The 16,132-nt window shown below is 37.5% G+C and overlaps 1 protein-coding gene across 1 annotated transcript; it reads left to right on the top strand.

Moving 5' to 3' along the window:
* Positions 1–2,996: 2,996 nt before the first annotated feature.
* mfap3l (microfibril associated protein 3 like) lies at positions 2,997–15,068 on the top strand. Its single transcript, XM_016236112.1, has 2 exons — positions 2,997–3,363; positions 12,585–15,068. The coding sequence occupies exons 1-2, from the start codon at positions 3,042–3,044 to the stop codon at positions 13,466–13,468; spliced, it is 1,206 nt and encodes a 401-aa protein (XP_016091598.1). The 5' UTR covers positions 2,997–3,041; the 3' UTR covers positions 13,469–15,068.
* Positions 15,069–16,132: the final 1,064 nt, after the last annotated feature.

Here is a 16,132-nt window from a genome sequence, read left to right as displayed (position 1 = left end):
TGTAGGGTGAATAAAACAAAAGGGGGGGGGGGGGGGGGGTGAATAGAAAGCAGACAGGCAGAGATGATAGGAGGGGTTAAAGACCAAACTTAACGCTTTATCCTGTCTGTCGTATTTCACAGTACATTATTTCGGGGTCCGTGAATTTCTCAAGAGATCATCGGGTCATAACTCACAGTGTTGCCAACTTAGCAATTTTGTTGCTAGATTTAGCAACTTTTCAGACGACCCTAGCAACTTTTTCTTCCAAAAGCACCTAGCAACAAATTTAGCTATTTTTTATTTATTTATTTGGCAACATTTAGCAACTTTTGATAAGTGACTCAAACGATAAAAAAGGCACACATTTTTCATCTAAATGACACAAAAAGATGAAACCAAAGGTGCCTAGCAGTCCACAATTCACATGAATTAAGTTGGCTGCTATTAGCAATTGTTTAATTTAATAATAATAATAATAATTGAATAATTGTTCATTTATGATACACCTTGTTAGTAGCTTGTACTTGAGTTTGTTGATCAGTTAGTGCACGGTAAGAAAAATAGCTAGAAAAATTGACATTTTCCAGGACATTTTCCATTATCCATTATAACCCGAAAACACCAAACACAATGCGTAATTTAAAATGTAGGTAAAAAAACGTGTGAATAATGATTACGGAAAATACCTTCATATTAATAGATTTTGCCCTATTTTTACAGACTTTTCTTAGAGTGTAGCCTACGGACTACTAATACACTGCTTAAAACTAGAATTGCTAATACTATTTACTAGCTAATAAAAATAAACTTAAATTGTAATTGTTAAAAAAATGTGAGTGTTTAATAATTCAATGTTGTATTTAAAATTAGTTATTTTTTATTATGCATTTATATTATATGCATCTAAATGAACATATTTACTTAAAAAATTTTTTTATTAGACATTAAAGACATAACATGCGACATTTACAACTTTAACAAGACATCCAAAAAGATAACACAATTAAAGGAATGGGTTTAGATTACATAGAGAAAAAAAAAATCAATAATACTTGAGGAAGCATATACCCGTTCAATTCTTAAGTAACTTCAACTCTTTTAGCGAATACAATTGTATCTCTACATTTTTTTGTTATCAGTACATTTGAGAGACTCCAAATACAAATGAAATCAGTCATAAAGACCTTCAAACAGGGTTTAGAACTATTTCTTTTACTTTTATGAATATGAAATTTACCAAATAAAATCATTAGACTCATCATAAAATGGACAGATGCATTTTTTGATTCAGAATATAAGATAACATCTTTGGATGTTAATTCACAATTGTAACCAGATTTCTGTTGAATATATATATATAGATAAATCTTCCCAGAAGGTTTTGGAATGGTAACATAAAAAAGAAAAAAGATGTAGAATTATCTCTGGCTGATCTGAACAAAATGAACATTTTTCATCAATAGCCATACATCTAGCTAAAGTGTAGTTACTAACAAATATTATGAAGTACTTTCAGATGTACTTCCCGAAGTTTGTTAGATATACAAAACCGAAAGGGAAGAACCCAAGCTTTTTTCCAAATAATCTCCGGAAAACAAATTTCGCTCTACGCTTAATAGATCTCTTTTCATAAAATAGATTTCTAATACATTTATTTGTGCATTTTTTACTGTTAATGTCCACCCCATTTCAATGAAGAAGGGGTTCAATTCTACAGATGTTAAGGGACAGCATATGGCTTCTCATTAGCATCAATAAACCTGTGGGAATGGCGTTTACAACAGAATAATATTCTCTATATTTAATGTGAAGTGCCCATTCATACAATTTTCATAAGACTGATCGAAAAGGTCAGATAAAAAATGTTGAAATTTACCAAATAAAATCATTAGACTCATCATAAAATGGACAGATGCATTTTTTGATTCAGAATATAAGATAACATCTTTGGATGTTAATTCACAATTGTAACCAGATTTCTGTTGAATATATATATATAGATAAATCTTCCCAGAAGTTTTTGGAATGGTAACATAAAAAAGAAAAAAGATGTAGAATTATCTCTGGCTGATCTGAACAAAATGAAAATTTTTCATCAATAGCCATACATCTAGCTAAAGTGTAGTTACTAACAAATATTATGAAGTACTTTCAGATGTACTTCCCGAAGTTTGTTAGATATACAAAACCGAAAGGGAAGAACCCAAGCTTTTTTCCAAATAATCTCCGGAAAACAAATTTCGCTCTACGCTTAATAGATCTCTTTTCATAAAATAGATTTCTAATACATTTATTTGTGCATTTTTTACTGTTAATGTCCACCCCATTTCAATGAAGAAGGGGTTCAATTCTACAGATGTTAAGGGACAGCATATGGCTTCTCATTAGCATCAATAAACCTGTGGGAATGGCGTTTACCACAGAATAATATTCTCTATATTTAATGTGAAGTGCCCATTTATTCATACAATTTTCATAAGACTGATCGAAAAGGTCAGATAAAAAATTAATTCCTTTATCCATCCAACTCTGTAAATAAAGAGATTTCCGGTTAACTGTAATATGCACATAACATAACTTCCAGGCCTTGAGAGCTTTGACACCCTTCACAATGTTCCCCTTTCAGGCTTATTTACGGTCTTTACATTTATTTTGAAAGATGAAGCTCGCGATTATGGAAAGGGGCGTTACATTTCCGACGAGTGCTTGCGATGTTCGGCCAATCACAATGCACTGGGTCAGCTGGCCAATCAGAGCAGACTGCGCTTGTCGGAAGGAGGGACTTTGTAGAAAACGAAAAGTTTGAGAGAGGCGGGGCATAGAGGACCTACAATAATGTACAGTATTTGAAAAATAATGTGTTTTTTGAACATTAAAGCATGTCAACATATTCTGTTACACTAAATGATGATCTTTAAAAAAGCATCATGTGACCCCTTTAAAAGCCCTTATGTCATTTTAAGAAATCAAGGATATTTTCATTCATTTGTTCTTTGTATTGTATTTTCAGAGGAGGACGGAGCATGAGCCAGTGACCGTAACATGAGGACCGGTGGAGAATGACATCTTATCCTGAGGGTTGTTGCAGAAAGCCAGAGAAAATGAACGGGGCGATCGGATACGTGATCATTTATTTAGGGGCCGTGATTAGTTTCTGTGCGGCAGAGGCTTTGAACATCTCGGCGGTGGATGGAGACGGAAGAGAGAACGGGACCGAGGCTGATGGGGACGGCTCGGTTCCCCTGGTGCTCAGCAAAGTGAGCCAGATCATCGCCCGCGAGGGGAACTGTGCTTTAATTGACTGTAATATCACCGGCGACCCTTTTCCAAACATCCAGTGGTTCAACTCGCACGGACACCTGCTTGACGCTAAGAAAAGTGGTATGTTCACTGTGAAAATCACCTTCTGACGCCAATGCATTCTCATATATCACTGCACCTACACTTGGTCACTTTATGCATTTATCTGATTCTGTAGGTGTAATCCGTTTACACTAAATATAAATCTGATCTACTGTTCCTGTACTTAACGCACGTCATGTAATTGAGTTTGCGTCCATTATAATCGTGTATGGCAGGTAGTGTTCAGTTTAGTCGTTGCTCCAACCAAGTGTAAAGACATCCTGTTGGGTTTGTGAATATGTATAACAAAACACGGGATTTCATTATAACAACCATTTTCAAGGGTTTACATTGGCGTTCACAATTTGGGGTTGGTTTTTAATGTTTTTCGACAAAGTCCCTTCTGCTCACCAAGGCTGCATTTATTTGATATAAAATACCGAAAAAAACTCTAATAATGTGAAATAATATTACAATTTAATATACAGTCATGGCCAAAATTTTGGCAGTGACATAAATTGTTTTGCAAAGTTTGCTGCTTCAGTATTTGTAGATTATTTTCCCACATGTTTCTATGTTATACTGAAAAACAATGATGAGCATATACGTTTTAAAGGCTTTTATTGGCAAAAAAATATAATGAGTCAATATTTACAGTGTTGACCCTTGTTCTTCATAACCTTTGCAATTTGCTCTGGCATGCTGGATATTAGCTTCTGGGCCAAATCCTGATTCTTCTGCTCGTTGATAGTGATTAGTTCTCAGAGTTGATCAGAATTTGTGGGCTTCTGCTTGTCCACTCGCCTTTTGAGGACTGACCACAGGTTCTCTATGGGATTGAGATCCGGGGAGTTGCCTGGCCACGGATCCAAAATATCAATGTAATGATGTTCGAGCCACTTCTTTATCACTCTTGCTTTGTCACGTGGTGCCAAAATGCACGGATCATCACCAAATTGCTCATGGATCGTTGGAAGAAGTCGCTCTTGCAGGACGTTTTGATACCATTCTTTATTCATGGCAGTGTTTTTGGGGAGAATTATGAGAGCGCCCACTCCCTTGGAGAAAAGCAACCCCACACATGGATGGTCTCAGGATGCTTCACTGTTGGCACAACACAGGACTCATGGTAGCGTTCACCTTTTCTTCTCCGAACAATCGATTTTCCAGATGTCCCAAACAGTTGAAAGGGAGCTTCATCAGGGAAGATAACTTTGCACCAGTCTTTTGATGTATAAATCCTAGTACTTCCTGCAGAATTTCAGTCTGTCCTTGACGTTTTTCTTGGAGAGAAGTGGCTTCTTTGCTGCCCTTCTTGACACCAGGCCATTGTCCAAAATTCTTGGCCTCACTGTGCGTGCAGATGCTCTCACACCAACCTGCTGCCATTCCTGAGCAAGCTCTGCACTGCTGGATACACAAATCCGTAGCTAACTCCTCAGGAGGAGACGGTCCTGGATCTTGCTGGACACTCTGGGACGTCCTGAAGACTTCTTCACTGCAGTCGAACCTCTCTCCTTGAAGTTCTTTATGATCCGGTAAATGGCTCTTTCAGGTGCAATATTCTTTGTAGCAATTTCCTTGCATGTGAGGCCATTTTGATGTGAAGCGATGATGGCTGCACGTGTTTCTTTGGAGGTAACCATTGCTAACAAGAACACAATGATTGGAAGCGCTTCTTCCCTCCATCAGTCTGCTCTTACAGTCTATTTAGTCTGATGGTGATTTTACCTGACTAGTACTCAATCACATTTTCACATGTGCTGCTGATATGATTAGTCAATTAATGTTAGCTGGTCATTTTGTGTCAGGATCAAAAAAACAGTGAATTTTGTTCATTTATTTGGGCAATGAAGATTTGAGCAATTATTTAAAATGCATCTGATCACTCTACACAACAACCTAGAAGCAATGTGAATGAACACCACAACAGCTTAAGCGGAAAACTTTGCAAAACACAAAATTAATGTCACGGCCATGACTGTATTTTAAAATGCTATTTATTTCTGTGATGTAAAGCTGAATTTTCAGCATCATTACTCCAGTCTTCAGTGTCACATGATCTTTCAGAAATCATTCTAATATGCTGATACAAATGCCATGGGTTTTTTTTTTTTGCTGATTTTTAGGATTTTTTTTCTTAAATATATAAACACTTAATGTTTCATTTGTTTTGGGAATGGCCACTGTGGATATTTTCCATGATTGATTTTATTACATCCACTGTTTTGAGATTAATCCAATATGCAGCCATTTGATCTTTAAATCTGGTGATGTAAAACGTGACTCCCAGCTGGAGTGTTGTAGACTCGGAGCTCCTGATGAGTGACTTTTGGAGGATTACTGATGGTGTTGTGTATGCTTAGTTAATGAAAAAATACTTACAATGTTTTTACTGAAGTGACACAGAAACATTCCTGCTATTCAGTTGAGCCTGGGTAGTGAATTGGACTGGGTGTGTTACGGTGTGAAGAATTAGTGTGAACTAAAGACCATTTGAAGGGTTTCATCTTGCACAGCATTTATGAACAGAAAGACACTGCAGGCTTGAATGTATATTGAAGGAATAGTTCACCCAAAAATGAATATTTGCTGAAAATGTACACACCCCCTCAGATCATCCAAGATGTCGATGAGTTTGTTTCTTCATCAGATTTGGAGAAATGTAGCATTTCATCACTTGCTCACCAATGGATGCTCTGCAGTGAATGGGTGCCGTCAGAATGAGAGTCCAAACAGCTGATAAAAACATCACAATAATCCACACCACTCCAGTCCACCAGTTAATGTATTGTGAAGCGAAAAGCTGTGTTTTTGTAAGAAATAAGTCCATCTTTAAGGAGTTTTTAAATTCAAACCATTGTTTTTGGCTAAAATACTAGTCCGTAATATTGCTATATCCAGTTAAAAAGTCATCTTGTCTGAATCAGGAGCGAAATATGCACAGATCAAGCACTGTTTACAAGTGAAAAATATGTTAGTGAATTTTGATGAAAGAAAACTTTCGAGATAGACTTTTTCACTTGAGGAAGTGTTATTTTGGATTGTGTACTTGTATTTTAGCTGAAAGTTTTGAAGTTAAAATACCTGGATGGATTTGTTTCTTATAAACACGCAACTTTTCTTCTCAAGACATTAACTGATGGACTGGAGTGGTGTGGATTATTGTGATGTTTTTATCAGTTGTTCGGTCTCTCATTCTGACGGCACCCATTCACTGCAGAGCATCCATTGCTGTCAGCTTTGACATAAACATTAAAGGGGTCATATGATGCGATTTAAATTTTTCCTTTCTCTTTGGAGTGTTACAAGCTCTTGGTGCATAAAGAAGATCTGTAAAGTTGCAAAGACTAAAGTCTCAAATCCAAAGAGATATTCTTTATGAAAGTTAAGAGTCAACCACGCCTACCTAAAATGGCTCGTTCTAACACGCCCCCACATGTCTACATCACTATGTGGGAAGATTTGCATAACGCTGCCCAAATGTTCACGCAAAGAAAGAAGGCGTAACTTTTATTCTCGCTGTAGTATTGTTGCTGCCGCCATGTCCTGAAGACGCTGTGTGCTTGGTTGTGAAAGCGAAACTACTTTGTTTGGTCTTCCAAAAGAGGACGATATCCGCTTCGTCATGCCTGGAGCTGATCCGTGCTGGTCGCTGAGGAAATACATCAACTTAGTGCTGTGGATCGCCGGATCGACTTTCACCTCACATGTGACATTTTCGTGTCACATGTGGTTGCCGCTCTTTCGTCGGATCCTCCGGGCGCGCCGTTCTCGACCCCGCCGCCTCTGCTCACTCTATCCCGGCCTCAGCGCACGCTAGGCCGCTGTGTTTTTCGTTGTGAAAGCGAAACTACTTTGTTTGGTCTTCCAAAAGAGGACACGACTACAAATCAGTTGTATTTACGACACTGTTCCAGAACAGTTCAACCCAAATATTCAGATGTGTGCAGCACATTTTATGGAGGTCTCTTTCCTGATCCTGGGAGAGTAGACTACAATGCCGGCTGTTCTGACTCACAGACTGTAAGTACGTTTTCATTTAACGTTAAAGGATTTGCCACTGATGATTCAAACGAGAGTTTTGGGCAGTGCAGAGTAGCACTTGTTGTTTGTCATTTCTCCGATCACAAATGCAGACATGGTTTTATGTTTACGCGGCGCGATGCAACGTGTAAAAAGACAGTATAAGTCATTATGATCAGTAATTATGTCCCCACTGGATGCAACAAATGCCTCGTTTATAATGAGTTTTAATGTTTTTGTCTCGTCGCTCCGGCCTGACACGGCATCACAGTATGGTGAGGGGCGTAACATTTCCGTCACACGCTTGAGGTATTCGGCCAATCACAACACACTGGATAAGCTGGCCAATCACAGCACAGAAAGGCGGGGCATAGAGGAGAAACCATAATGTACAGTATGTGGAAAATAATGTGTTTTTTTTACTTTAAACCACATAAACACATTTCATTACACCAAATACACAACATAATGTTCTTTTTAGCAGCATCATATGACCCCTTTAAATAACATTTGCAAATTGCAACCCATTTTACAGTCATATTTCAGTGAAGCAGGATATTTAAGAAGTGGAACTTCATTTGAACTATCTTTAGTCTGTTGAGGTCGACTGACTACTTCCTGAAAGACTACCAGCACTCTTAAAAATAAGCTTGGGCCTAGATTACATCAGCTGAAAAGAAAAGCTAATTCGATTCGTCATTGCATGTTGTTCATTCAAAATAAGACCAGGATTTCGCATTATGAAAGTAAATAGTCCATTTTAATTTCATATTATTGACTTTGCACAAATAGTCAGTAGTTAAAGATCAAATAATTTTACTTTACTTACATAATGCATTGCTGAATTGTTTCACAACGGTCTGATTAAATGACCTCGGGTTGCTGGCAGTAAGTAATGCATTGGTGGACTGGTGCCAAAAATTGAGTTTATAAATTCCCATCAGCACTTAAAGCACAGGTGGCTTGTGCGTAATGTATGTGCGTCCTCTGGACAAGGTGGACGTTTTAAGATCAGTGTCTTTATGTAAATGCATGTCTGTGGGTTATGCAAAGTCGATTAATCATGGCCACGTTGTTCACGGAACTAAGTTTTGTACTTTCAGCTTGACGAACTAGGTTTACAAAAAGGGTGCAACACCAGTTAGTTTGGAAACATGTTTAGTCATGTTGTCTTCAACGATGTTCTTTATTTGGTGGAAAGATCATAATTGTTTATGCAAAACCTGATTTTCACACCTAGATTTTTACCTTTTATCACAGTTTCACTTTGCTTGTGACCTCCTCTATCAGCTTATCCAGTGTGAACATTTAGTTTTCTTATTTTGTTGTAATGTCAAGATGACTTTCTAGCATTATGACCTAAAAAAAATGGGAAGCATTTGTTCTGGCATCTTGATTGTAATATGGCACGCTCTAATGTGATTGATTGACTTTTATGAAACTGTTTACAAGTTAGTGGGTTGCTATTTTCAGCAGTTTTGCAGATGGGTTAATCGCTGGATTTAATCATTTGTCAGGTTACTGGCGTCAGATCTAGATCTCAGATCTTCGAAGATACTAGGAAGAAAAAACTAGATTTCCATGAGCAGAACTGCAGGTTTCGCTTTGTTGTTTTAGGTTAGGTACACTTTATTGTCCCTGAGGGAAATTTGTCTTAGGCTCAGAAATACAACCACCACATCACATACAACACATAGTAGTAAAGAAAGAATTTTTTTTTTTTTATTATTATATGTGTATATATATATATATACATGCATAAATACACAACACAGTAAAACATACCATTTAAACAATAAAATAAATAAACAATCAATAAATAAATAACCTTACCTAGTGTTATTTAATAACTTAATTGCAGAAGGAATAAATGAATTCTTGTACCGATTCAATCTACATCTTGGAATTCTTAATCTTAACCTGATGGCAGCATCACAAACTCACAGTTCAAAATGTGTGTTATATCATGCAGAATCTTATCTGCCTCCCTCAGCATAGACTTTTCATAAAGAGTCTGGAGATAGAGAGGTTCTATCCTGCCCAAGATTTTCATAGCTGTTTGAATAAGACGTCCAAGCCTTGATTTCAGCTGTACCGTCAGATTACCATACCAAAGGTGTATACTGTATCTGATCACATTCTCTAGTACAGCTTGGTAAAACAACATCATAATCTTGCTACTGACACCATAAAATCTGAGCCTTCTCAAAAAATACATTCTTTGTTGTAGCCTGGTACATAAGCTTTCAACGTGAACATGCCATGTAAGAGAGCAGTCAAGAAAAACACCAAGATATTTATATGAGGACACCTGTGCGATTGGAACATTATGAATATAAACAGGGCTATGGTCGCCAATTAACTTCGGATCGAATATCATCTCCTCAGTTTTCTTCACATTCACAATTAGGTGGTGAGCATCACACCACTCAGTAAATTGCTTGATTTCAGAGCAGTAAGAAAATATGTCTTGATCTTTATATAATAAACTAAGAATAGCGGTGTCATCACTAAATTTCACAATGTGGTTATCATATTTGCTCACGCAACCATCTGTATATAATGTGAAGAGAACTGAGGAACTCACACATCCTTGAGGTACTCCTGTACTAATATACTGTAAGTCAGAGATCGTCTTATTGACCTTAACCTGTTGGGTTCTACCCGTTAAGAAAGTAAAAAAACATCTTATAATATTAGGATTTACATCCATTTGTTTCAATTTCTCTAATAACAAATAAGGTTGCACAGTGTTAAAAGCTGAGCTAAAATCAATAAAAAGAGGACGTGTGTATATGCCTTTGGGTCCTCCAGATGTTTAGAGACTAAATGGATAATACTTCCAACTGCATCTTCTGCACTTCTGCCCTGTTTATAAGCAAACTGCCATGGATCTAGTTTTGAGGATACTTCACTTTTCAAAATGGACACAATATATTTCTCGAAGCATTTCATTACAATTGAAGTTAATACTATGGGACTAAAATCATTGTTCTCAGAAGGATGTGACTTTTTTGGGATTGGTGTAATCACTGATCTTTTCCAAAGTGCAGGAACTCTCTGCGAGTCCAGTGAATGCTGAAAGAGCGTACCCCACACCGGAGTGAGTTCTGCAGCACAAGTTTTTAAAAGTCGTGCAGAAATCCCATCGGGTCCTGTAGATTTATTTATACATAACTGTTGGAACAATGAAGGCACCTTAGACTGGTCTACCTCTAATCTAGAGCCCATATCATATATCAAAGAACCTAAAACAGATTCACATTTGTCAGAGAAATCATGAGTTTGGAACCGGAAATAGAAGTCGTTCAGTTCATTAGCTTTCTGTAAATCATCAATTGTATCTATCTGTGATCTCCTTGAATCCATATTAATAACAGCCTTCATTGTACTCCATAATTATTTTGAATTTGAAGTTAAAAACTGATGTTCAGTAATATCCTTCTGTCGTCCCCTAGCTTCCTTTAGTTGATAGTTAAGCTCTCTTTGTATGATCTTCAGCCCCGCATTATCTTTGTTCTTAAACGCAACCTTTTTCCTGTTTATACAATTCTTAAGTTCTTTTGTTATACATGGTTTGTTTTTAGGATATTCTTTTTAGTGAGTACACTGTCCACACAATTTATATAGTCTGTTGTCTCTGTCATTGTATCAATGTCCACATCATTAAAAACATCCCAATCTGTGCAAAGGAAACATCCTTTAAGTCTTTCTATGGCATCATCCGACCATATCATTACTTCCTGCACATATGGTTTACTACGTTTAAGCATAGTCCTATATGTAGGGATTAAATGGATGGTATAATGGTCAGAGTTGGCTAGCGGTGGTTTCGATCTGGCCTCATAAGCTTTTTTTACATTTCCATAGCACTTATCTAGGATTCTGTCTTTACGTGTTCCACATTTTATGTATTGTTCAAACCCAGGCAAGGACCGTTCCAGCTTGCAATGATTAAAATCACCTAAAATAAATACAGGAGCGTCTGGTGAGCCTTGTAGTTGTTGATGAACACAATCCGCTGCCGTATTCCGACCCACCGGCCTATGTTCCTTTGCCTTCTATTTCGCTCAGGTTGCACCCTCACGCAGGCAGGTAGGTTCGGTGGAGATAATCCCATATGGCGAAGCGCGAGCAAAGTATCTCGGGTATAGCTAATAGGCATCCATGCTTCCACACCTGCATATACCGTGCACTGCGCCAAGTATCCCCATATGACTGTTACTAGACAGGCAAATTGGACGATCATCGCCATATGAGCGTCGGATTCGTCACAATAAGATAAAATAATAAAATAAATAAAAACAGAAAAAGTATGAACAGACTGATGTAGTGGAGCACGAGCCCGGGTCGCAAGCAGAGCAGCGCCACAGTTTTAGTGCTTATTGCTTTTGGATGATCAGAAATTAATTACAAAGTCTACACTCATTTCTTCAGGTGTTTTTGCACAGCCAGTCACAGATAGACACTACTATTGTTATTTGACAATTTATTTTATGCTGCTTTATGGCTGAATCAATTATTTCATATAAACGTCCCTAATTGCAAGTAAAACAAAACCATCAGTGGTTGGCCACTTATGTGTCTATCAAACTGTGTCTTCACATCTAATGGTGCGTCCTCCTCGGGAAATCGTAATTACAACCTCAAGTGCGTTCAGATCACTTCAGGTTTATGTTGACATAAAATTCAACAAGATTTTTCCACTTGACATCTACTAAATGAAGCATTGGACGTGTTTTTGCTTTTTTTCGTATTACTGCTGTAAATTTAATTTTATATTTTACAATCGTCATTATTATACAGTACTATGGTATTTTGTACATGCAACTTAGATGGTTTTATTGCAAAATATATATATATTTTTTATTAATTTGAACAAATTGACCATTTATACAGATGCTTTATCCATGTCTTTCGCTATATTTTCTCACCGACACGTTCCCAACTCGTAAATTTGGGTAATTACCGAAAAATAAAATGTACCAGTCGTAATTAAACTTTGCGGTGATATTCGTGTGCATTTAACTCTTAAATACTCTTAAGACAATTCTTGGCCAGAATATATTGAAAAATTGAATAGTCTTTGTCACAAGTCAAAGGTTTTTATGAATTTTTATTAACATAAATTTGTTGTATATGTTTTTAGATTTCATTCAAATCCACTCAGTCTGTTTTTAATGAACAAATCAAACCGTCAGTCTTCAGTGATTTTTCTCTCTCTTTTTCTGCAGATGGTAAATGGTGGATTCTGGACAGTGGCATCCTCAACATCACCAGCATCACGTTCGCAGACCGCGGCAAATATACATGCGTGGCCTCCAACGCGTACGGCAAGGCCAACTGCACGGTGACGCTGCGCGTGGTCTTCACAAATGGAGATATGGGTGTGTACTACATGGTGGTGTGTCTGGTGACGTTTACCATCATCATGATTCTGAACATCACTCGCCTTTGCATGATGAGCAGCCATCTGAAGAAAACCGAGAAGGCCATCAACGACTTCTTCCGCACGGAAGGCGCGGAAAAGCTCCAAAAGGCCTTTGAGATCGCGAAGCGTATTCCTATCATTACCTCGGCAAAAACGCTGGAGCTGGCGAAGGTCACGCAGTTCAAGACCATGGAGTTCGCGCGCTACATCGAGGAGTTGGCGCGTAGCATACCGCTCCCGCCGCTGATCATGAACTGCCGCACCTTCATGGAGGAGATTCTCGAGGTCGTCGGCGTGGAGGAAATGAGACACACTTTTGTCCGGCAAGCACCCGAGAGTCATGACGGGGCGGCTGTCGGCACTTCCAGCGACGTTTTCACTATCTTGCGCGAAAGAGAGCGGGCGAGGGAGAGGGAACGCAGCGATTCTCCTGCCGTGGACTCGGACGACGCGTCGCTTCACGAGCAGCCTCAGCACATAGCCATTCAGGTTTCGGTTCATCCACAGTTAGCTGCAGCAGGATGCTGTAACATAGAAGCTCCACCTCTTTCCGAAATAGTCTCCTCTCCACCCCCATTGGCTCAGCTGCCTCTGGAGGAGGAGTCTGAGGAGAAGGAAAACAAGGTGGAGTCTGTACAAGGAGGTGGTGCTGCACAAACCCAAGTCATTTATGAAAGCCATGTGTAATATCCTCAACGAAGATTAATGACCTCGCTATGCATTTTCTTGGGGAACGAAAAGGTCAAGATTTGTTTTTCTTCACTTTATTTGTGTTTGGGTGAATCTCTCAAAACTCAACATTTCTGGGTTGTATTTTACCTTAAAATAAAACGAAAACAGAAATAATATTTTGCATAAAGCAAATAAAGCCCATTTTTCATAGTTTCTGCGTTGCATTGACATTTTCGTGACAATTAACCCTCCATTTATAGAATCTATTCTAATTCATGAAATGGTATCATTACTGTACAATTAAATGTTTATTTTAAGTATTCAGTATTCATTTAGTTATACTTCATGGTTTTATTTGTGACAGCTGAATTTAATTTAGGTTGATTTCAATTAAAACAGTCTGAACAGAATTATTGTTAGTACTGTTTTGCAAAAATAATGTAAATATATTTGCATTAATGAGATTGATTTTTTTTTTATTTACATAACAGTAATGTGAATTTGGAGGCAAATTTTGCTTAAAATGATAGACACAATCCACAAAAATTATTAATAGTCCTAAAAATGGTTAATTTTCTTGACTTTTTTTTTTAATGGTCAAATATAACCTTGTAATTTCTTTGTGAGATTGACCCGTGTAAGTAATTTTTCTCATGACAATGAATACTCATGCTGAATGTATTTTGGGGTGATGTTCTCTATTTATTTAGAAAATTCAGGTTTGCCCATGATGTTTTTCCCGTAGTTAACAGAAACTAGGTCTACTGAGGGACACCAAGCTCACATCTCACGTCTTCATCGGCAGACAGAAAGTAGTTCTGTTGGATGTAGTTACAGATTATTCATTTCACGAATGAATGAGAACGAACGACTGATTAATACATTTGGCTGAAAGTAAAACTCACACCGTTTTAGAGGCTGAAGTGCATTTTTCATTCAATAGAAATCCAACATTTTTGAAAATATTTCAGTGACGTGCACAGTAATTCCCAAGACCTCGCTCCCTCTTATAATGCATGAAGAATGCATGTCGATCTGTTTTCAATGCTGCACTCGGAGACAACTTTTGTTTGTGCGATCTTGTCTGCTATGTGTTATTTATCATTTGTGTCACGTAAACACGGCATTGATACTTTGAATAACATTGTAGAAATTTCAGTTTGAGATTGAGGCTTTTTTTTTTCTTTTCGTTGTTTCCACTGGAGTCTTTATACTGTTACTGTAATGATGGTATTATTACTTTACTAGTAGTACTACAGTAAGTATTAGTTTTGAGTTCAAATGCACAGCTAGGTTTTTCTTTCTTTGTTTTTTTGGAGGATCCAACAGAGAGCTCTTTATAACGGAGCCCCAATTAAAATGTTTGATCTCTTCTGATGTCCTAGAAACACAGTTTTGCTTCTTAAAAAGGCTCACCTTTTAGTTTCAGTGCTAACGAGTTAGAATTCTTCAATGTTGATCTTGCTTTTTTGGGGCTGTAAATCCAGAGTAACCTCTCAGCACTGCTGATAGCTAGCTAAACGGGTTAAGCACTAGTCATTATAAATGTTCCTAGTCAGGATTGTCAGAGGAAGCGATGGCTAAGTAGTGAAATAAAGCTGCTGTGTACCCATGATTCTCTGTGTTCGTCTTCATTCACTCGGATCTTTTGATAAGCCTTTGTATCATCATGATGCCTGATCGTTTGCAGATCATTTTATGTTGTTTGAAGAGCAACATCTAGTGTTTTTCTTAGTCTTTTCAACTCAAACTTTGGAATTATACTAAGCAGATTTTAAAGTTAGTGTTCAAATAAGTTGTTTCCAGTTCACACCAGCCCTGCTGAAATGGTGTGTTAGATATGCAAGCGTCGAAATGCTTGAATAAAACACCATGCAATGTTTCTATTCAGATATTTGAAGCGCATTAGTAAGTACTGAGCTGAATGCATGATTGAACTCGGCCTTGGTCGAGTTTGTGTGGGAAAGTGCTTATTGATTTGTGTATGTGTCCTCCAATGTCTGCAAAATGAAAAATTAATTCTCTGTGTTCGTCTTCATTCACTCGGATCTTTTGATAAGCCTTTGTATCATCATGATGCCTGATCGTTTGCAGATCATTTTATGTTGTTTGAAGAGCAACATCTAGTGTTTTTCTTAGTCTTTTCAACTCAAACTTTGGAATTATACTAAGCAGATTTTAAAGTTAGTGTTCAAATAAGTTGTTTCCAGTTCACACCAGCCCTGCTGAAATGGTGTGTTAGATATGCAAGCGTCGAAATGCTTGAATAAAACCATGCAATGTTTCTATTCAGATATTTGAAGCGCATTAGTAAGTACTGAGCTGAATGCATGATTGAACTCGGCCTTGGTCGAGTTTGTGTGGGAAAGTGCTTATTGATTTGTGTATGTGTCCTCCAATGTCTGCAAAATGAAAAATTTACAATTATTTACTTAATGTTGCTCCAAACAGGTATCCATTTTTTAACATTAAAAGATAAGTAGATTTCTTAAAATATATTTTATTGAAGTAAAAATGTTTGATTAGACTTAAAGGGTTAGTTCACCCAAAAATGAAAATTAGACCACAAATTACTCACCCTCAAGTCATCCTAGGTGTATATGACTTTCTTCTTTCAGACGAATCCAGTCGGAGTTATATAAAACATGGTCTTTGATCTTTCAAGCGGTTTCATGGCAC

The sequence above is a fragment of the Sinocyclocheilus grahami genome, unplaced genomic scaffold (assembly GCF_001515645.1).
Source record: "Sinocyclocheilus grahami isolate Dianchi unplaced genomic scaffold, SAMN03320097.WGS_v1.1 scaffold481.1, whole genome shotgun sequence".
In the NCBI taxonomy this organism is placed as follows: Eukaryota; Metazoa; Chordata; class Actinopteri; order Cypriniformes; family Cyprinidae; genus Sinocyclocheilus; species Sinocyclocheilus grahami.
This window is presented reverse-complemented; position numbering and strand designations above follow the sequence as displayed.

Bases quoted from the DNA above. Each gene is read 5' to 3' on its own strand.
- mfap3l (XM_016236112.1), top strand. From the start codon at position 3,042: ATGACATCTTATCCTGAGGGTTGTTGCAGAAAGCCAGAGAAAATGAAC. The intron at 3,364-12,584 runs GTATGTTCACTG...CTTTTTCTGCAG, and splicing joins GCTTGACGCTAAGAAAAGTG to ATGGTAAATGGTGGATTCTG.